The following is a 21187-nucleotide window of genomic DNA, read 5'->3' on the forward strand; positions in this document are numbered from 1 at the left end:
AACAAATCGAATATGTTCGTGAACTTTTCGGACCCGCTCGAAAATTATTTGATTTGTATTTAAAATAATCGAATCGAGCCGAACTCGAATATGTTCGAATTTTTTTCGAATCGAAATCAAGTCGAAATTATTTTATTCGAAAGTTCGTAAGCCGCTCGCAAACTTTTGGAATAATAGCTTGTTTGGCTTGATTGATTAAATTTGGAATAAGATGATAAATTACGATTTTATTTATTTTCAATAATTAATTAATATAAATAAAATATAGATATAAATGATAATTTTGTAATTTTTAATTAAACGATTTGATAAATATTAATGATCTGACTGATTTAAAATAAGAAGTGATGATATTTGATAATGTGGACGTAAATTAAAATTTTTTTTTATCGAAAATATAGTTATATATTTATATATATTAACTTTTATATGAATTATATTTTTTTATTTAAATTTAATACTTAAATTTCTAATTAATTATATAATTTTAATCACAACTTTTATGATGTTTTGTATTTAAAATATAATGATATTTACCGGGAATTCGTATTTTGGGGAAAAAGATTAGTGTGACAATATAATAGATATGTATGTATTTATTTATTTTTTTAAATTTAGGAAAATGATGGTTTAAAAAAAAAATGTAGGAATTAATTTAAATTACCAAACGGCAAACGGTAGTACAAGTTATCAACGCTCCCAGATATATATATACACATTGGACAAACATTAGGGTTGCTATTCAAAATTTTCATATTTCAAATCTAGAGACGTTGAACATCTCGAATGAAGTAAAATGCGTAAAAACTTTGAATTCTTTGGACTAGAGGCGAACAATCAGTGAAGTAGGATTTGACGCTTGTTCATTATCGCAATAAGCACATTGGAGAACGGTCATGGATTCCCGCATCGACCAGGTGATTTCAAATTTTCTTGTTTGGATGGAGGCATTTGAATTGAATTGATTCCAGTTCCTCCTCAAATCAATTATTCATATTTAAACGAAAACTTTTGTTGATAATTTCAAATTTGAGAAACTAAAAGATATATTGAAAAATATTAGTGTATACTAAATGTTTTGTTGAAAAAAAGTAACCGTGTTGTTCAAAATATAAAAATAAACGTGTTGTTGAAAAAGAGATTGTCGACATGGGTTCAGTTTGGGGTTTTAATTTATTTATTTTTCAGAGAGATTTAGGTGGATTTAGATTCGGCATGACACTGGAGATCCATATTCAATTTCCATGTACTTCACGACTCAATTTAATATTCCTGTACTTTGATTGTTTTATGTAACGTATATGATGATTACAGAATCATGAAAAGATAGAATGCTATGTCAATTATGGATGTAATTTTGACCTTTGACACATTTATCTTGTTGTGCTTGAGAATATGGGAATTCCCATGTTGAATTCTAAAGTTCACCTGTTTCCTTGTACTATCTCTCTCTCTCTCTCTCTCTCTTGGGGTACATGGTGACAGGGAAAATCCGGATGTCACTGCATTGGAGTTTATTTGAGATTTTTGCCACGTATATCCCCCTCCCATTCTGGTGTCACACAAATGGAACTGTTCAAGATTATATCCGTTACCTGTTATTTTATCTCTACTTTTTCTTCAAATGTTGATGACTATGGTAAATGTGCAGTTCTTTGTCTCGAAAAAGAAGAGAAAGACTCTGTCACCAACTGCAAAATTGGGGAGATGCGAAAAAGTAGCAAGAAACCAAATTGAAGTCTCTCCAAGTTCGAAAAGTTCTTTGGATAGCTATTTAGTAACCTCAAAGGATGGTCATTCACCTGCAAAATCTTTGAATGTCCCTTGCGATCAAAAGGCTAATCAGGGGCCTGTGAAAAGGAATCTGACCTTGGATGCTGGCTTGTCATCTAGAATTGAAAATCGTGAGTCCCATTTCCCAACCCAGGGACTGCCTGAAAGACCTCAAGTTTCTGAAGTGGCTCCAAGGTTAAAATCTGAATTGCTTTCTGATAGTGTTCCAACTAATTGTCTTGGTAAGGATTCTTACGCATTTGGGAATGTTGTGGAAAATGCTGAACTGAAGGCATTTGCAACTGGATTTTTGTCGTTATATTGTAGGTACTACTTGTTTCTTTTTTGTCCATTAATGGCTTGACTTAGTCCAGAAGACTTCAATCACTCATTCAACAGCTAGCTACCTTAGGTCGTATATTAATTGGCTGATAGAGCACATGTATTTTCTTTGTTAATTTTTTTAAAATTCTGTAATTCTTTTGCAGCGAGTTACCATTTGTTGGAAGTTCTCAATCAGAAGCAAATCTCATTGATAAGAAAATACATAATAGCTCGTCTATCCTTCAGCTAGAGGATAAAGCATCTGAGAGAAGGCATAGTGGGGATGGTGTGAATCAACCTTTCACCAAGAATGGATTCACTTCCTCACCCAAGGCCGCACAATCTAAAACTGTTAACGAATCTGGAGATAAAAAATTTAAATGCCTGCAAAAGGTAAAAAACATGTGAAGATTTATAAATGTCCTTAATCAAACTTATCTTTGAAAATTGGATCTTATATGTTGACAGGAAATTGTATTCCACAATGCCTTAGAATCACAAGCAAGTTTGAGAAAATGTAGCCACACATCTGCTCCAAGTACTGCTGGATGTGACACACACAGTTTTTTCACCTCCAGACTTGGAGCTTGTGGAACTCCTCAATCTACACGGGGAGGGTCATTGTTCTCTCCTGGAGAAGCGTTTTGGAATGAAGCAATTACAGTTGTAGATGGGTTGTTTGCTCCCAAGGACGGTCTTTCATCCCATATCACAGAATATCACGAATCCCTGATGGTTAATTATGAGATTTGTAATTCAAATACAGTGGAATATGGTGGATGCCGCAGTATGGTAAACAAGGGTATGCATACAGTTTTAGACCCAGTTTGTGATGATGGGACTGGTTCTGCTGTAGGCCCCAAGGGGAATCAAAACAAAGATCTGGATGAAGAAGCCTCACCCATGCCTGTGAAGCACTTTGATTTCAATCTTGAGGGAAACAATTTTGATGAAGAGATGCCCTCTCATGCTAATAGTGATACACCTTGTACTGTAGCGAGCAAGGAGAAAACAAATGCTTCTATCAGTCACCATAGTTTACAAAGCATTATTCTTACACCCATTGGCCACATCAATCAAACAAAAGAAAATCTGACACTGCAAGGATCAACCTTTAAGTGTGTTTTTTCCACTAGAAACATGAATCCAGTGAGTGAAGATTATGACATTTCTACATCTGGTGCAGTGGACAAAGGTTACACCGTGGTTTCCAATAATCATGAGCCAAAAAGTTCCTCTACTCCAGCAAGTTCTTCAATGAAGGACTGCTTGGATTTGAATAATTGGCTCCCCCTTGAAATATGCGACATCTATAAGAAAAAGGGGATATCAAAACTGTATCCTTGGCAGGTATTCCTTTCCCTAAAAGATGAATTCTCCTAGAGAAATATATTCAAATTAGTTTGTTGGTGGTCTGATGTCTATGAAACTTGGGATGCTTTCCTGATTCAAGCTATCTCAACTTTAAGTTTTTTTTCTTTAAATCAATATTGTTAACAAGGGTCATGTGCTGTCATAAGATTTCTGTATATATGCGTTCTAGATTGGTTGAAAAGCTGCCCAATGTTTTCATATGCAGACTGGTGATCGAATCGGTTTACCTCGAAAAATGGTTCAACCGGTTAAACTGAAAAACAGTTATATTATATAATTTAATAATATAATATAGTAAATAATATATTTTAAATTTAAATATATTAAATGTGTATAAAAATAATTTAAAAAGATATATTCATCTAAATTTAAAATCTAAACAACATACATATAATCAAATATAATTATATTTATATTTTTCAAAAAATAAATAAATCAAAATAAGATCTAATATTACTAAAATAATATTTTTGATAAATTTTAAAATTCAAATAATCATATATATATAATCAAAAAAATAAAATTTCAAATTTTAAATATAGGTAATTTTTTTAGAAGAAAATTAAAAAAGCATTTTTTTTAAAAAATGGCTGAGCCGGTAGGTTCACCGGTTCAAGACCGGTTCTAACTGGTTTGACCATCAAAACAGTTTATAGGCTTGTTCCGGACCGGACTCATGGCTGGTTTCCTGTCGAACCGGACAATAAGTGAAATCTTGAAATGAAGTAAGCCAATTTCAATGGATGATTGGTTACTGAATCTAATATCTGACCACAGTTCTGTAAATAGCAGCCTAAACTTTGCAGAAATGTCGATATGTTATTTTTTTCTATTAACTTTTTTTTCAGGTTGACTGCCTTCAGGTGGATGGTGTCTTGCATAACCGGAATCTTGTTTATTGTGCATCTACCAGGTAATATAACTTGTTAAAATTGCTTTCCCCTTTTTATTTGTATTTTTATACTAAATTTTGTCATCATTGATCAATTGTCCTATGTGAAGGTTTGCCCGTGCTTAACTCGTTCTATTGTTTCATGAGGAATTATCTGTGCACAAGCAGTAAAATTTGCAAAAAATAAATTCATATTTTTCCCCATTTTTACATCTTAATTTGATGCACCAGAAATTTCACCACGAGGTTTAGACTCTTCTTTGTAGACTAGGAAAATTAACATCGTTGGGTAAATATTTACGGTTGGCTACAGAGTCTTACTTTTTGTTGTAGACTGCAGGTGTGGTTACTGCATATTCATGTTATTTGTAACTTGTGTATGTTTTCTTAATACAAATTGGACCTTTATTATTCATGCAAGTGGCCTGAGCACAAAATTTCTGACTTGGATTCTGATATGTGAGGCAATGGGGAATATGCATAATTTCCAGCATGCCTAGTTTCCCAAATATAAGTATTATGTTCACTCAAGTCTATTTTAGATATGAAAAAGTTTATGGTTTTCAAATTCAAACCTCCTCAGAATTCAGACTTTCGATTTTATAGCACACTTGAACAAGAATATCAATTGTTAATTCGGTCTTCGAAAAAGCATATTTAACTGGGATAGAAATAATTATAAAAATATTTATATCTCCTGTGGTGGGTGATATACTTAATACTGACTGGAGAACTACTAGTAAGACTTTTAAGAAGGCAGCTGTTTATTTAGTTGAGAATCTTCAAGCTTCATGGATAAACATAGCTGTTATTCACCAGCAATATAATCTATTTCAGAAAACCGTAATTAAGGGAGATGTTTCGTTTCAGCTACATTTGTAGGGTTTTATGTTTACCTATGCATGCTTGGGAGATGTTTCATTTCAGCTACATTTGTAGGGTTTTATGTTTATGTATGCATGCTTTTCATCTCTAGAACTACATTTTTATCAGATCAAGGGAAATATATTCCCAAATTCGATCAAATGTGATCAAGTTTTTGGTTTCATTTCAGCTACATTTGTAGGGTTTTATGTTTACCTATGCATGCTTGGGAGATGTTTCCTTTCAGCTACAGTTGTAGGGTTGTGTGTTTATGTATGCATGCGTTTCATCTCTAGAACTACATTTTTATCAGATCAAGGGAAATATATTCCCAAATTCGATCAAATGTGATCAAGTTTTTGGTTTCATTTCAGCTACATTTGTAGGGTTTTATGTTTATGTATGCATGCTTTTCATCTCTTGAACTACATTTATATCAGATCAAGGGAAATATATTCCCAAATTCGATCAGATGTGATCAAGTTTTTGCTTAATATGCCTAGGGTCTGCAGGTTCAGTTTTTGGCTTTCCCATCTCAATTCAGTTGCTCCTTGAAGATTAGCTGCATACTCGTTCCCATATTTTATACAGATGTATAATGTATTCAATTGTGATGAGTTTTATGTTCTTGTTTTTTGGTTTGGCTGCTTTATTTCTTTCTTGGTGCTTTATTTCTTTCTTGGTGAAATTTTTAGATGTTGTGGTTTTTCCTTGCCGCTCAAATTTTTTCTTTGGTTTTCCCAGTGCTGGTAAAAGTTTCGTTGCTGAAATAATAATGCTAAGAAGAGTTTTTTCCGCTGGAAAAATTGCCCTTCTTGTACTTCCGTATGTATCTATCTGCGCAGAAAAGGTGGTGTTGGCTGCTTTGCTTTCAAAACAGTTCTTATGCTCTTTGTCTTGTGTCTTACAGTTCAATCTCTGTGAAAAAGTGCAGGCAGAACACCTTGAAGTTCTTTTAGAACCGTTACATAAGCATGTTCGCAGCTATTATGGAAATCAAGGTGGTGGCACTATTCCCAAGGATACCTCTGTAGCCGTCTGTACTATAGAGAAAGCAAATTCGTTGGTAAACAGATTACTGGAAGAGGGTCGTTTATCAGAGCTTGGTACCATTGTAATTGATGAACTGCACATGGTATTCAGATGGCTTTCGGTTTTCTTGTGGTGATATTTATTGATTGTTATCTTATATTCTTTTATCTGATTGTCATTCTTATGTCTGAATGATATATTGTGATGACGGCAGGTTGCTGATCAGAGTAGAGGTTATATATTAGAACTCATGTTGACAAAGCTTCGGTATGCAGCTGGTGAAGGCAATATAGGCTCTTCTAGTGGAGAAAGTGGAGGGACGAGTAGTGGTAAGTCTGATCCTGCTCGTGGCCTCCAAATTGTTGGCATGAGTGCAACATTACCCAATGTTGCTGCTGTTGCTGATTGGCTTCAAGTAAGTATTTGTTATTACCGAACAGGACAACAGGTTACAATCTTTTTGAAGATGTGGTAAAATGTTTACCCTGATAGGACCGAATAACCGCTTAATATGACTCAATTCACTCGAGATATTTCTGATATTTGTACCGCTTGAAGTTTTGGAACCTTGTGAATGAATTATTTGAAGCTGGGGATACTACTGATGAATATCTTTTTGTGATCATTTAAGCCTTGATTTACTGACTCTGAGCTATTTGTTTGCATCACTGAATGTTTGCATCACTGAATGTGAAAATGACCCAATTCTAATTTCTGCTTTGATGAAATGTCATTTGAGACTGTAATTGTAAATCCATGAGATCGTCTCATACAAATTTAGAAGTATGTTTCCATTTTATTTGAAAGACTGCAATCAGGTTATTTGTATTCAAAGTCTGCTTGGAAAATTTTAGTTCAAATCCATAACTTTTCAATTTTTTGCTTTGCAAATTTTATCTGATCATTTACCATGTTAATTGATTTATATTGTGTCATTTTACATGCTACCAAAAAATAATAAGTTCTTAAATTTAAAAATGAATCGATCTGCCTTCTATTTCTCTTTTATTATTTTGTAGGCTGCACTTTATGAGACAGACTTTCGACCCGTTCCATTGGAGGAATACGTTAAAGTGGGTAGCAATATATATAACAAAGAGATGGAAATTGTTAGGGTGATCCCTAGAGTGGCTGATCTCTGTGGTAAAGATCCGGATCATATAGTTGAACTATGCAACGAGGTTTATCTTCTTTGTCTTTTACTTAAGTTTTATCTTGCAATTAGATTGAATATATCTCACACACTGAATTATTTAGGTTGTCCAAGAGGGTCACTCAGTCCTAATATTTTGTTCCAGTAGAAAAGGATGTGAATCAACTGCAAGGCATATAGCGAAATATATTAAAAAAATTTGCGTAAGCCCTCGCGATGAAGACGATGATTTCTTTGATATAAATTCAGCTATTTATTCATTGCGAAGATCTGCTGCTGGGTTGGATCCAGTACTGGAAGAAACTCTTCCTCTTGGAGTAGCTTATCATCACGCCGGGCTCACAGTATGTCAGACACATCTTATTGATTTATTTTCTGTTCATACAAATTTAACTCTGGGTTATGCTTATGCATACTTATCACATTGAATGCTTATCACGGTTCTTCATGTCTGGAAAAGGTTGAGGAAAGGGAGGCTGTTGAAACATTCTACCGCAAAGGACTTGTACGTGTCTTGACTGCTACGTCAACACTAGCAGCTGGAGTTAATCTGCCAGCACGAAGAGTGATATTTAGACAACCACGCATTGGTCGTGATTTTATTGATGGGACAAGATACAGGCAGATGGCTGGAAGGGCAGGTCGTACTGGCATAGATACAAAGGGAGAAAGTGTAGGTCTCTTTTTTATTTGCTTACATTTATACAGTTCTTCCTTCATCTGTTCAAGTTATTTTATTGGTTCACTGTTTTGTCGGTTTTCTTCTCCAATCCTTTACTTGCATCTGTTCCTACCTAATTTTCTCTATTTTTACTGTGACTTTTTCTTTTTCTTGTTGAATAACAAAGTACAATATGTCTTGAAGTACATTAAATTTTTCACTAATAATTTGAAAAACCTACATAGGTGCTGATTTGCAAGCCAGAGGAGGTCAAGAAAATAGTGGCACTCCTTAATGATGGTTGTCCTCCACTTTATTCTTGCCTGTCAGAAGATAAGAATGGGATGACCCATGCTATACTGGAGGTTGTTGCTGGAGGAATTGTTCAAACAGCAAATGATATTCATCGATATGTTAGGTGTACTCTTCTCAATTCAATTAAACCTTTTGAAAATGTCGTGAAATCAGCCCAAGATTCTCTTCGATGGCTGTGCCATAAAAAGTTTCTTGAATGGAATGAAGAGACGAAGTTGTACACTACTACACCTTTGGGCCGCGCATCTTTTGGAAGTTCTCTCTGTCCAGAGGAATCACTTGTAATGTATCCCTGGTTTTTATTTCTATGCTAACCCTCCACATTTTAAATTTGTATTTGTATGCAGTTGACCTCTGGCTTCGATCAGGTTAAATGCATGAACGAGTTTTACGTAGTTTAGGTAATCAATGAATTTTGATTATTGTTAGATTGTACTGGACGATCTCACGAGGGCGAGAGAAGGATTTGTGCTTGCATCAGATTTACATCTAGTGTACTTAGTAACACCCATTAATGTTGATGTGGAACCAGACTGGGAACTATATTATGAGCGATTCATGCAGTTGCCTTCATTAGACCAGGTACTTCGCTTTTTATCTACTATTCATCTTGTTTCTGATGTCCCACTGTAGAAATTTTGCAGTAGATGTAAGTTTCTTTGAACCGGTTTCCATGTGAAGAATTCATTTAGTCAGATGTATGATGGTAAATACTCTTACGTTCAAAGCTAAAAATGATAGGATAGTCGGTTGAACTTTTGATTTCCAGAAATTCTTTGAGCACGATAAAATAGTTCCAAAAATGTGTCTGCAGAGTGAGATATGCAGGGCTATTTTCTTCTGCATTTTTGTCATGAATCATGATATCCTTACCAATAGAATTTCATGAAACCACAAACGTTTTTTAGGAGGCTCATGTTTAAATGGGGACTTCAGCTCAACACTGAAACTTAAAGATTTCTCTAGTGGACTTAATCTTTTATTGATTTAAGTTGCATGACAAAAAAGCTTGAATTTAGAATTGGTTAATTTTGGTGTCAAAGCAGTTTGTTACTTTTGCTTTAGCAGAAATCTGACCTGAAATACATGCACAACTATGTCTCTATCACCTTTTTTATGAAGTGCAGTCTGTTGGAAATCGAGTTGGAGTACAAGAATCCTTTTTGATGCGTATGGCTCATGGAGCACCTTCCTCACATAGATCAAGGGATTATTCCAAAGGCTTTCGCGGAAATCACAATCATAGACTTGGGATTTCGACTAATCGAATTCTCTCAGATGATCAAATGCTTAGAGTGTGTAAACGATTCTATGTTTCTCTTATCTTGTCTCGGCTTGTGCAGGTATATTTGTTCCCCTCCACACTCTCCAGTTGGACATTATCCTTTGTTATGAATCTGCAATCCGAGAAGATTTTTCATATGATACAGTGTATATGTGCAATTTTGTATTTAATTCATTTACTTGTACTTGAAATTTTCCCCATCTTTCTCTTCCTTGTTTCCCAGCTGATTGCTATAGAAGTACACTCACTTATCATACAGTTTTTTCTTAGACCAGAAGGATGGTTTGCAATAATGGATCTGTACATAATTTTTTATAAAAAAATATGACTGTTGACCGAAAAGCACGTGGTGCAATGTGTTGCATTGTGTTTAAAGTTGAAATGAGGTCTTTTTTAAAAAAACTTTTTTTCACATGCCTATTCTTGCAAAAGATTTTGCCATAACTCCATTTTTTATTTATATTCACTAAATTTTTTTACTGAAAACGTTACTCAAAGATTTTCATCTTATTTTGTCTGTTTCACCTCATGTACTTGGTCATTTATGTAATTGTCTACTATGATGTTAATTAAGCTATTTGGTTTCATACTTATGTGATAATTTCTTGATGGAGGAGTGAAGGAAGTATCTGTTGTTGAGGCATGCAATGCTTTTAAAGTCGCTAGAGGTATGGTTCAGGCCTTACAAGAAAATGCTGGAAGATTTGCGTCTATGGTTTCTGTATTCTGTGAGAGACTTGGTTGGCATGACCTTGAAAGCTTAGTTGCCAAATTCCAAAATCGTGTTTCATTTGGAGTTAGAGCAGAGATTGTAGAACTTACAGCTATTCCTTACGTTAAGGTAGAATACTGGTGCCGTTTTTTATTTTTTCGAAATCTAGATTATTAATTTTAAAATTTTCGGAATTTGCAGGGTTCACGAGCTAGAGCACTTTATAAGGCTGGTTTGCGAACTCCTCAAGCTATAGCTGAAGCGTCTGTCTCTGAAATTGGCAAAGCACTTTTTGAATCTTCTCAGTGGACTGCACAAGGTGAGGTTTCAAGCATTGGTTATTGCTTGTAGCACACTTCACTCCACTGTAACTTTTAAACTTTTGTAGAGGAGTTTAATTGTACAAGCTATATCAATGATTGCGGGGAGCTTTTGCAGATTGTAAGTTTATTCAGTTTGTGGATTTGAATCATATATTTATGTACAAATGATTTCTTTCTCATGATGCATTTCCCGGAGAATCACGATCTTTATCTATCAGGAAATATCGAGAAGTTTTCTTGAAAGCCAAATTTTTTATCTTGTTGAATACAACTGTGATTTTCATTTCCATGGCATGGAAGTTGATCTTGGAAATGGCTGTGCATTTTTCTTGTTTCCTCATGGTACCTACTTTGGTGGGTTTTTCGTCTGTCATCCTTGTTGTTCACCATGTTTTTACATGATTCAAGTGCTAAAGTAGTTGTTCTCATTTGACTGACTGAAAAGTCTTCCTTTTGTTTAATCAACTATTTCATGATTTGTTGGTACGCTGTTTTCTGCTTCCTTTAATTTTTCGGTCTTTAGCCAATGTATAAATTATAGTCTATAATTTGGATAAATAATTTTTCTTGGTTATGGAATGTTAGCACAACGGAAAATACAATTTGGAGTTGCCAAGAAGATAAAAAATGGAGCTCGCAAAATTGTTCTTGATAAAGCTGAAGAGGCACGACTCACTGCATTCTCAGCCTTCAAATCTCTTGGACTTGACGTGCCACCATTGTCTCACCCTTTATTACTTAATGCTACCGAAAATGTCCCCAGAAAGGAATTAACATCGTCTTCGGGGGAGGAATCAACTAGCAACTTTGTTGATCTTCATTCAAATCAAGGTTTGGGGGCCAACGGAGTTATGTTAAAAACTGAGGCGGACGAATCAAACTACTACTCTCCATCTGTTGGACTTGTGTCAAACGGTGAAGCAAAATCAGCGGGCAATATTCGAAGTGAATGTCCTACTTTATTTGAAGAAGGATCCGCTATTGTGGGGTCTAAGCATAATATGACTAACAATCCCATAAAAAGTGCAAGCACGTCCATCTATGTCTCATCAAGAAACGTTGGTAATATCAGAAATCAGTCTAGTAAGTGTTTTGACCATGATGGTCAGAAACAACCTAAAAGAGACACTGTATGTGTGGAAATCAGAGAACACACATTGGGAAAAAGTCCTGTGAAGGCAGTTAGTATTCCTGGGGGAGTCGATTCTTTCTTGGATCTTTGGGATGCAGCAACAGAGTTTTTTTTTGATATACATTTTAATAAAAAATTTGAATTGAACTCTTCTGCTCCATTTGAAATACATGGCATGGCGGTTTGCTGGGAAAACTCTCCTGTGTATTACTTAAATTTCCCAAAGGACTTATTACGCTATGACAGTGGAGGAAAAGAACATGCTGGTATGCTACCACCAAAGCATCAGGTGGAGGTAGCCAAGAAACGGTGGATAAGGATTGGGTATATAATGGGGAGAAAAGGAGTCAGAAAATTTACTTGGAACTTAAAAGTTCAGATGCAGGTGCTCAAAAGTCCAGCTGTTTCTATTCAGAGGTTTAGCGGTCTGCATGGTGGAATTAAAAGTCTGGATCTGGATCTTATTGACAATTCATACTTCATGTTTTCCCATGTCCATGTAAAGAACGCAATTGATATGTGTGTTGTGGCATGGATTCTTTCGCCTGATGAAGAGAAAAGTTCTCATCCTAATCTGGAAAAGGTATTCTTGATCGATAAATACTATTTAAATGAAATCTTATTCTGATTTTGCACTAAAATTTAGTGCTTCACTGATAACAATGCCTGATTTTTTGGTTAGGAATGAACTAGATGATCATTTAACTTATTATCGAGTCTTTTGGTTGTCAAAATGACCTCTGAGGGTACAATATTAACAGGAAGTTAAAAAGAGATTATCTAGTGATGCTGCAGCTTCAGCGAATAGAAGTGGTCGATGGAAGGATCAGATGCAAAGAGCTGCACATAACGGTTGCTGTCGCAGAGTTGCACAAACTCGAGCTTTGTTTTCTGTTCTGTGGAAATTATTAGAGGCTGAAGAACTGCTTGAACCACTTGTGACTATTGAAACTCAGCTGGTGAGTAATCTTTCTCACTCATCGAATGAGAACTTGACCATCTCCTGCATTGTGATTTTGGTTTTTCAGAATAATTTGAATAGCTTATAACATGTTGCTGCTATAAACTGGAAAAGTAGTTCGGGGCAGCAATTTCGTGTCATACTTGAAGTTCCTCTGATTTTATTTAAAACCCAAATGATGAGAATGACTTGTGAAAATATTTGTTTAACTACAAAGTACAAATATTCAGAAACATGGTTTGGCTTGGATGGCAGTTTTGTTTTCACAGTTTTACGTGAATTTTCTGTTGATTGATTTAAATCTCTAGTCAGTTTCATTTCTGTTACTATACTCTGATGGTTAGACTGATGTTGACCTTTCATTTATTTGGTTTTTATTGTCTGTCAATCAGAATTATGTAGTCCCTGTTGTTTGTAGGTAAATGTTCTTGCTGATATGGAGATTTGGGGAATTGGTGTTGACATGGAAGGATGCCTTAGAGCGCGTCATATTCTTGGAAGTAAACTAAAGCTTTTGGAGAAGGAAGCTTTCAAATTGGCTGGCAAGACATTTTCATTATCGATGCCAGCTGACATAGCTAATGTACTCTATGAACACTTGAAACTTCCCAGGCCAGAAGGGAGTAAGGGAAAACAACATCCAAGTACTGACAAACATTGTCTGGATATGTTGAGGTACTAAAAGGACTTTTTTTTTAATTATAAGAAATGATATTATATTGATTAATAAAATTAGTTACAAAAAGTGAACCAGAGGTCCACATAAGACAATGTGAGATCCATAATTATTTGGTAATGTAGGTTGAGTAAATATTGATTATAATTATTGACGTTTTTGGTTGAATTATTATTAAAATGGATAAAAAATTTACTTTCTTTAGATCTGTAAAGTTTACCCTTATTACATGAATCATAATATCTCATCTTCTCCAAACGTATGCGTACCTTTCACTTTCCTCAACTTGTATGTCTCTTTTCATCTTCCCTAGATTGCACAAACTCCACAATCTCGCTTCTTCAAGCTTCATCAATCTTTTACAAGTTGCTTGCTCTTTACAGACACCATGACCAAGCTTTCCTCCAACCTACTTAGTAACAGCAACAAGTGAATCTTCTCAATCAATTCTCATTCACAACTGGCGTCATCTTCTTCGTCCTTCCGAACTTCACCTCAAGCTCCAAAGTGAATCATCACCAATTTCACCAACATTACATGATTCAAGATTTCAAATCTCCTTTCATTTATGAAAAAAGTGTTTTCTCCACACTTGCTGTTGCAAATTAATGTTGTCAAATTCTTATTATATATTTATTTGAGAGGATAATTGGGGAATTGATAAAAATTATGATAAATCATCACACCAGTCACCATTCAGAAGAGATGAATTCTTTGAGATTTTATCAGGGTTAGATATTGATTTTGGGCCTAAAAAATCCAGCCAAACATGGGATAAAATAGGATATTACTAATCACTGCTTCATCACTCACACCAAACTGAGCCTAATTGAAATATGAGTGCGCTGGTCTAGAACAACTAAATTTTAGCTTTTTTATTTTATTGTCACATACAGTCTTAGTTAGATGGAGTTCGTTTAAAATAAGTGTTCGCTAGATCTTTATAATCACATTTACTCTATATCTGGCAGCACATGTTGGACCTAGCTAGCATTTGCCCTTGTTCAAATCCTGGATGGTCACGTTGCAAATATGGCCTTTTCTTCAGTATTTTCCTTTGCTTGATAAAGTTATTGATATGGTTGCAAATCTTCTCTGATTTGTATTTTACTACAATTTTTTCATCCCTGAAAGCTCTTTTTGATGTGGTAGTTTCAAATTTATGTTCATTAGCTTTAGAGGATTTATGACTGTCTAGATTTTAAAGTAACTTGCTCGCCGCTGATGGTGACGTAACAATGCTCGATCACCGTTCTTGTTTGCTTCAAAGATTGTTGGACTGATCGAAGCTTTTTTAATTTCAGGAATGAGCATCCCATTGTTCCAGTTATTAAAGAGCACCGAACATTAGCTAAACTTTTGAATTCTACTTTGGGGTCAATTTGTTCACTTGCTAGGCTTTCTATAAGGAGCCAGAAGTATACTTTGCACGGTCATTGGCTCCAGACGTCAACAGCAACTGGTCGACTGTCAATGGAGGAGCCTAACCTCCAGGTTTTGTTTCCCCTGTAATTCGGATGTGGTTGCTTTCTGCCATTTTGTTGATCATTCACAATTATTTAACCAATTAATATCCTGTATTCTTTTTGTCCATGATTTCATAGTGTGTTGAGCATATGATTGAGTTCAAAATGGATAAAGATGATGTTGAATCGCATGCCATTCACTATAAGATTAATGCTCGTGATTTCTTCATACCTACTCAGGTGAAGATGCCTAAGATTTTTGAACTCGAGTTTCTTTACACTTATCCTAGAATCTCTTATTTATCTGTGTCTGGAGCTCTGCTGGTGGAGTTTTATTTGCTTCATTTACTTGGTTTTCTTGTCACAGGATGATTGGCTGCTCATAACGGCAGATTATTGCCAGATAGAGCTGAGACTCATGGCCCATTTCTCAAAAGATTCTTCATTGATTAAACTTCTGAGTAGTTGTCAGGCCGATGTATTTACCATGATTGCTGCACAATGGATTGGGAAACATGAGTCAAGTGTGAGCTCATGTGAGCGAGATCAAACAAAGAGAATGGTTTATGGAATCCTATATGGTATGGGCCCTAACTCACTCGCAGAAAAACTGGACTGCAGTACAGAAGATGCTGCAGAACGAATTCAGAGCTTCAAGAAATCTTTTCCTGGTGTTGCTGGCTGGTTGCATGAAGCAGTCACAGCCTGTCGTAAAAAAGGGTGAGTTTAATAAAGTCCACTCGCTGGACATTTTTGCATTTTTTGTTATTTGTGAAAGACCATTGCTAAATGAAGTTGTGAGATGTTGATTTACCTTCTTGTAATTTACATTTGACCTCTCCAACTTCACATCATACAGTTTCTTTGACCTCTCCTTTCAATTATGTGTTCTATCTTATCTTGTACTAATGCATCCAGGATCCTCTTTTCAATTTTGTTTCCTACCTTATTAATTTTATCCTCTAGAGGATCTCATATTCATTGCTCTGCAGTTTTGTGGAGACCCTTAAGGGAAGAAAACGTTTCTTGGAAAAAATTAAATTTGGTAACAGTAAAGAAAAATCCAGAGCTCAAAGACAAGCTGTGAACTCTATATGCCAGGTAATTATCCTTGTCACATCACTTTTCAGACCATTATAACAGAATAATTCAAACGGCCTTACTTTTTTAGCTCATTTTTGAGTAATGAAGAGGGAGGGGTGTACACTGAATGTGTGGTTTTTATCTAACGGTGTGCTGTAGGGATCTGCCGCTGATGTCGTAAAAATTGCAATGATATATGTCCATGATATTATTGGTGAGGATTCTGAAGCATCTTTGCCTAGTTTCATAAATGCTGAAGAGTTTCTGATTCTTAAACATCGATGCCGAATCCTTCTACAGGTATTTAGTTGAGAAGTGTTAAATAGGTTTACATTCATTATACTTTTTTTGTCGTAAATCTCACCCTGACGTGCAATTTTACTTTGCCTTGGACATGGCATATATTTAACGTTTTTCATCAGCGACAGTATGTTGGTTAAGGGTATTAGTTCATGTTGTAACAAGTCATCTCTGCAAAACTTAGATGGATAACTTCTGTTAATGAAGTCAATAATGATGTTGTTCTATAATTTAAATTTGATCACTATCCTCATCCTATAAGAACTATGAAATGTTGAATTTATATTTTACATATTTATTTGTAAGGACCACCTTATTGTGATGGTTGAAGTATTGTAGCCTTTAATACCTGTTCATCTTTCTGAAGAATCATGAAAAGTTTACCTTCTAACTTTTGTTTCAGGTACATGATGAACTAGTCCTGGAAGCTGATTCTTCAGTTGTTAAGGAAGCTGGGCTGTTACTTCAAACATGCATGGAAAGGGCTGTGTCGCTTCTTGGTATGGTTAACATGTATTTATGGTAATTCGTCGTTGGAAATCATACAGACCATGTCAATCCCGAGATTGTTCTTACACTGTCTTTCTTGGTCGAGACTTCCTTTGTTGTCGCTATTCATCTACTTTTCCCAGCAACTAGGTTAAACTTCTGTGCATTGGTTTTGGAAATACGAACTTAAACTAGTATTTACACTGTTGCTTCATTTTGTACTAGTTATTGAGTTCTCATTCTCAAGTCATAGTTTCACATGTGATGTAGTGATTTTAGCTAATATTAAAGGTGTATGTTTACGATGGTGGCCCCTTCAAAAATTAAGACGAGCAAGTAAGAATTACATAAAAAGAACAAAAAGTTAAAATTAACTTTACACAGTTATCAAGAGCATGGTGTGTGTGATTTGGAAAACTGAAATTTTAATTTCAAGCAAAGTCATTGAAGCTGGGGTTTTGATAATGACGTCGACTCTATTATTTTGTTGAGTATATCGAGGATATTGTTAAATAAATTGTTTCTGCAGTTCCTTTGCCTGTTAAATTGCAAGTCGGGAGAACTTGGGGGTCTTTGGAGCCATTCATGCCTAATCCAGACTTGAAGTAAACCGCAATTACAATTTCGGCAGGAAACATATACCTGTGACCCATGCTTCAAACAACAGGTATTGTTTTAGAAGTTTTATTAAGCAAACTTTGCTCATTTGCATCAACTTCTTGTTTTGATAAACTCTGTAACTTATATTTGTTTCCATAATGTTTTCCATTCCGCAAAACAATCTCTCACCCAATAAAAACACACAGTTATCAAGAGCATGGTGTGTGTGATTTGGAAACACTGAAATTTTAACTTCAAGCAAAGTCATTGAAGCTGGGGTTTTGATAATGACGTCGACTATTATTTTGTTTAGTATATCGTGGATATCGTTAAATAAATTGTTTCTGCAGTTCCTTTGCCTGTTAAATTGAAAGTCGGGAGAACTTGGGGGTCTTTGGAGCCATTCATGCCTAATCCTTAGACATGAAGTAAACCGCAATTACAATTTCGGCAGGAAACATATACCTGTGACCCATGCTTCAAACAACAGGTATTGTTTTAGAAGTTTTATTAAGCAAACTTTGCTCATTTGCATCAACTTCTTGTTTTGATAAACTCTATAACTTATATTTGTTTCCATAATGTTTTTCATTCCGCAAAACAATCTCTCACCCAATAAAAACACACACTATAATTTATTTTTGTTCTCTCCAAATCAAATTTTTTCTAATTCGTCACATCATCCAACATAATCACAAACTTTTTAACTAACTTTTCTCATTTTCAAAAATATTCTGTTATCTTATATTATGATTTAAAATATTTTTTTTTTCAAGTTTTAAAATAATTTTCTGACATGATTTTACATTTACATTAATAATTTTTTTTCCCCAAAACAGAATCGAACATAAAATTTATTTCCGCAAAACATCCTCTCTTAAAATATTTCTGCAAAACTTTCTCCCATACATCCAAAACGAAACCGAACATTTATGAGGTGTGGCTTTTCTCGTTCACCAAGAACTGTTCATCCGACTCCATGGTATTGTATTCAATTTTTGGGAGCATCTTATTTGTTCTTTGTTAATATACACTTCTTATTTTGATGGTGCTGAAACCTGTGTATTTCCCAATTTCTTCTATAAATTTAGCTTATTCATGGTGCTGATTTGTAGTGGTAGAAAGGGATGACAGCTTAAGTTATTAGTCTTCTTTTGTTATTTTTTTGTCATTTGGTGGGGGAGTAGGAAGAGCGAAGAACAATTTATGATGGTTGTTGCCGGAAAACTTACAGGTGTCTCATTTGGATTAGTGTGGATTTTTTTTGGGGGTCTGGTGGTGGAGGGAGTTCTGGTTAATTCCTACAGTTGGATATACTGTCTGAGCGTGAAAAATATTATCTTTTTTGTTCAATAGGTTGCGTGTTAGCGGTGTATGTTGTATTAGTATTGGATTTGGTTGGAGTAATAGTAATGCTCAGGACTAAACTTTCTACAAAAGTAATTTCATCTAATTTTTACCAATTCTGGGAAGAAATCGCAACTCCTCGCCTTTTTAATAAGAATAGCAGGTAATCTATGAGCTATGCCTGCAATCTAAGACATGGCTGTGCACTTATTTTATTGATGCTTGACGAATCCTTTCTAGACTCCGCGGGGGTGAACTCAGATGCTGCGAAAGTTTGCGTTGATCCCAAAAATTAAAATATTAGGGAGATAAACTTGTATTTTTTACTTTTATTTTGAGAATTGATGAACTTGTATTTTCCGAAGAAAATTTATGGTGAACTTGAACTTTTTGGGATTGATCTGCAATTTGTTGGTTCAGTCCTGATATCGTTTTGTGATGAAGTGGAAAGCAGCATTACATGAATTGATACGTATAGTACTTAAAAATGATAGAATAAAAAGACATTCATGTGTCTGTTACGTTATTAATATATAGTCTGATTTTAATCAGACCACTATCCAACAAACTGCATAATCTTCAGCTAACTAATTTTTAGGAACCCACACAACATGATCCTGAGGAAGGAAATGGCACACTGGAACAGACCCTGGCCTCACCTTCAGCACCTGAAAAGCCAAGTGTTTTGGGTTCCACGCTGCAGTATCCTTGTGGCACACCGCCACTGCTTCTGCTTTCGACCCATCAGCCCCTACCATCAAAACCTGGTAAGAAACTGTTGTTTCTGTTTCGTGGCAATAAAACACTGCATATGCATATTCCTGCCTGTGGCAAACCACCACCGCTTTTTCACTCGGCATTTTCTTGACTCCAACTATACTGTACTTTAACGTGCTCTCACTTTCTGCATTTGTCGATATTGCCTCTACATTTTTACCAATTTTTGAGGTGCTGAAATCAATCATTGACTCCAAAGAAGTTGCACAAAATTTCTCTTCTCCCTTAATCTCTGTTGTATCCTCACATTCTTCAATGGTTTTTCTAATCATTTCAGCTTCATTCGAGCTGGGATCCACTGAAAACTTGCTAAAAATCTCTGGCAACTTGTTTGTGGAAAAGGGTATCGAATCTGCAACTTTTCGAGGTAAAAATGTAGCCTGATTTTTAGTTTGGAAGAAATTCAGGTTCATATTTTTGCCTATGCTCAAGTCTTTGGGTAAAAAGAAAAGGGCAACATTAGGATTATCATGCAGCTGAGTTTGTGTGGCAGCGTAGAGGTATTTGAAAGGGTTTGGACCTGGATGAACCCCGACGTAAACAGGTTTACCCTTTTTTGTGCCGGTTCCGACGGTTACACCACCTCTTCCTACTCCTACATTGGTTCTACGGCCCGGTTTTCCAGTATGGACTCCAACACTGCCATGGCCTACATTTACAGAGGTGCCGCCTTTTTTGCCTGTCCCTGTGTTTACATTAACACCGCCCTTGCTTACCCCGACTCTGGTGCTTTTATCTTCCACAAGCCATTCTATACTTGCAACCGGGAAAATAAGCAATGTGAATATGAGGTAATCACGAGTCACTCCACGAAAATTTAGTATCAGTATTAAATATTAAATTGCTTCCCTAGTTAACTGTATGTTCCCCACCTCACCCAATTTCTAGCACTGACGAGACTCGGCTCTCATTGTTTTATTTTTCTTTTTAAAAGTTAAATTTCATGCTAATTCTTTTCAAAATGCATCAATTGGTGAATTGTTCAATAAAATAAGTACCTGCAGGTTGTAGGAGATCTTTTACAGCTTTAGGCATTGGAGAATTTGGCAGCATCGAATTCCAGTAAGCCTCTGAAGGTAAAGCTGCATGACTCGCTACCGATGCAACCTAAAATCCGGCAAAAAGAAAAATTTATTAACTAGCCAAAATAGAACGATATATTCAAACATGATTTTGGTTGTGAAACTATATCTTTACTCACTGAAAGAAATGCTAGAATTTGGTAGAACTTCTTGAACTCCATAACTGAAAAATAAAGGTATTTTGCATGAAAAGAAGAGATGGTAGTATTATTTGTGTACAAGTGGAATATATTCATGGAGGTGTATATATTACATTAGTATTCCTGCGTCTCAACTGTATTTGCCCCCCCAGAAATTAAATGCACGTTTCATTAATGCCTATATTTTTTTGCATTTTAATTTATTCTTAGCAAATAGATAATTATAGGTGACACATACATTATTGAATAAGGACAAGGAAATAAGGGAGCAACGATAAAAATTTCAATAATCTCCTATTTACTTCTTGTGGGTTCCTTGAGGTGGCGAAAACGTAGATTGATGGGGCAATAAATAAATAGACTCTAAACTAACAACTACCCAAAATTTATTTGGGCATAATTAAAGTGAAGTCGACAGTGATTTAT

General features: G+C 35.3%; 2 protein-coding genes across 5 annotated transcripts; one reads left to right on the forward strand and one right to left on the reverse strand.

Annotated features, from left to right (window-relative positions):
• The first annotated feature begins 727 nt into the window (after positions 1-727).
• On the forward strand, positions 728-19409 carry LOC140968307 (helicase and polymerase-containing protein TEBICHI). Of its 4 annotated transcripts, none has more exons than XM_073429227.1 (27): positions 728-917; positions 1652-2100; positions 2262-2490; positions 2566-3447; positions 4320-4384; positions 5972-6077; positions 6162-6362; positions 6474-6674; positions 7279-7440; positions 7517-7756; positions 7873-8085; positions 8319-8669; positions 8818-8970; positions 9516-9731; positions 10296-10514; positions 10587-10704; positions 11294-12423; positions 12602-12799; positions 13220-13476; positions 14782-14971; positions 15082-15183; positions 15311-15663; positions 15936-16044; positions 16186-16326; positions 16730-16826; positions 17345-17482; positions 19361-19409. In XM_073429227.1, exons 1-26 carry the CDS (start codon positions 897-899, stop codon positions 17422-17424), a joined length of 6483 nt encoding a protein of 2160 aa, XP_073285328.1. In that variant the 5' UTR covers positions 728-896; the 3' UTR covers positions 17425-17482; positions 19361-19409. The 4 variants fall into 4 exon arrangements, with proteins under 4 accessions (XP_073285328.1, XP_073285330.1, XP_073285329.1 ...); XM_073429229.1 differs by lacking the exon at positions 17345-17482 and adding an exon at positions 17766-17905; XM_073429228.1 differs by having other exon boundaries at positions 1652-1968.
• LOC140968308 (BURP domain protein RD22) lies at positions 19219-20897 on the reverse strand. Its single transcript, XM_073429230.1, has 3 exons — positions 20741-20897; positions 20538-20646; positions 19219-20290 (listed from the first exon to the last, which is right to left on the reverse strand). The coding sequence occupies exons 1-3, from the start codon at positions 20855-20857 to the stop codon at positions 19350-19352; spliced, it is 1167 nt and encodes a 388-aa protein (XP_073285331.1). The 5' UTR covers positions 20858-20897; the 3' UTR covers positions 19219-19349.
• Positions 20898-21187: the final 290 nt, after the last annotated feature.

The sequence above is a fragment of the Primulina huaijiensis genome, unplaced genomic scaffold, assembly GCF_012295235.1.
Source record: "Primulina huaijiensis isolate GDHJ02 unplaced genomic scaffold, ASM1229523v2 scaffold3501, whole genome shotgun sequence".
Classification (NCBI taxonomy): domain Eukaryota; kingdom Viridiplantae; phylum Streptophyta; class Magnoliopsida; order Lamiales; family Gesneriaceae; genus Primulina; species Primulina huaijiensis.

Coding starts and splice junctions, on each gene's coding strand:
- LOC140968307 (XM_073429226.1), top strand. CDS start 897: ATGGATTCCCGCATCGACCAG. Junction 918..1,651: donor TGGATTCCCGCATCGACCAG/GTGATTTCAAAT, acceptor GTAAATGTGCAG/TTCTTTGTCTCGAAAAAGAA. Junction 6,675..7,278: donor CTGTTGCTGATTGGCTTCAA/GTAAGTATTTGT, acceptor ATTATTTTGTAG/GCTGCACTTTATGAGACAGA.
- LOC140968308 (XM_073429230.1), bottom strand. CDS start 20,857: ATGAATATATTCCACTTGTACACAAATAATACTACCATCTCTTCTTTT. Junction 20,647..20,740: donor AAATTCTAGCATTTCTTTCA/GTGAGTAAAGAT, acceptor GCCGGATTTTAG/GTTGCATCGGTAGCGAGTCA. Junction 20,291..20,537: donor AGATCTCCTACAACCTGCAG/GTACTTATTTTA, acceptor TTGCAAGTATAG/AATGGCTTGTGGAAGATAAA.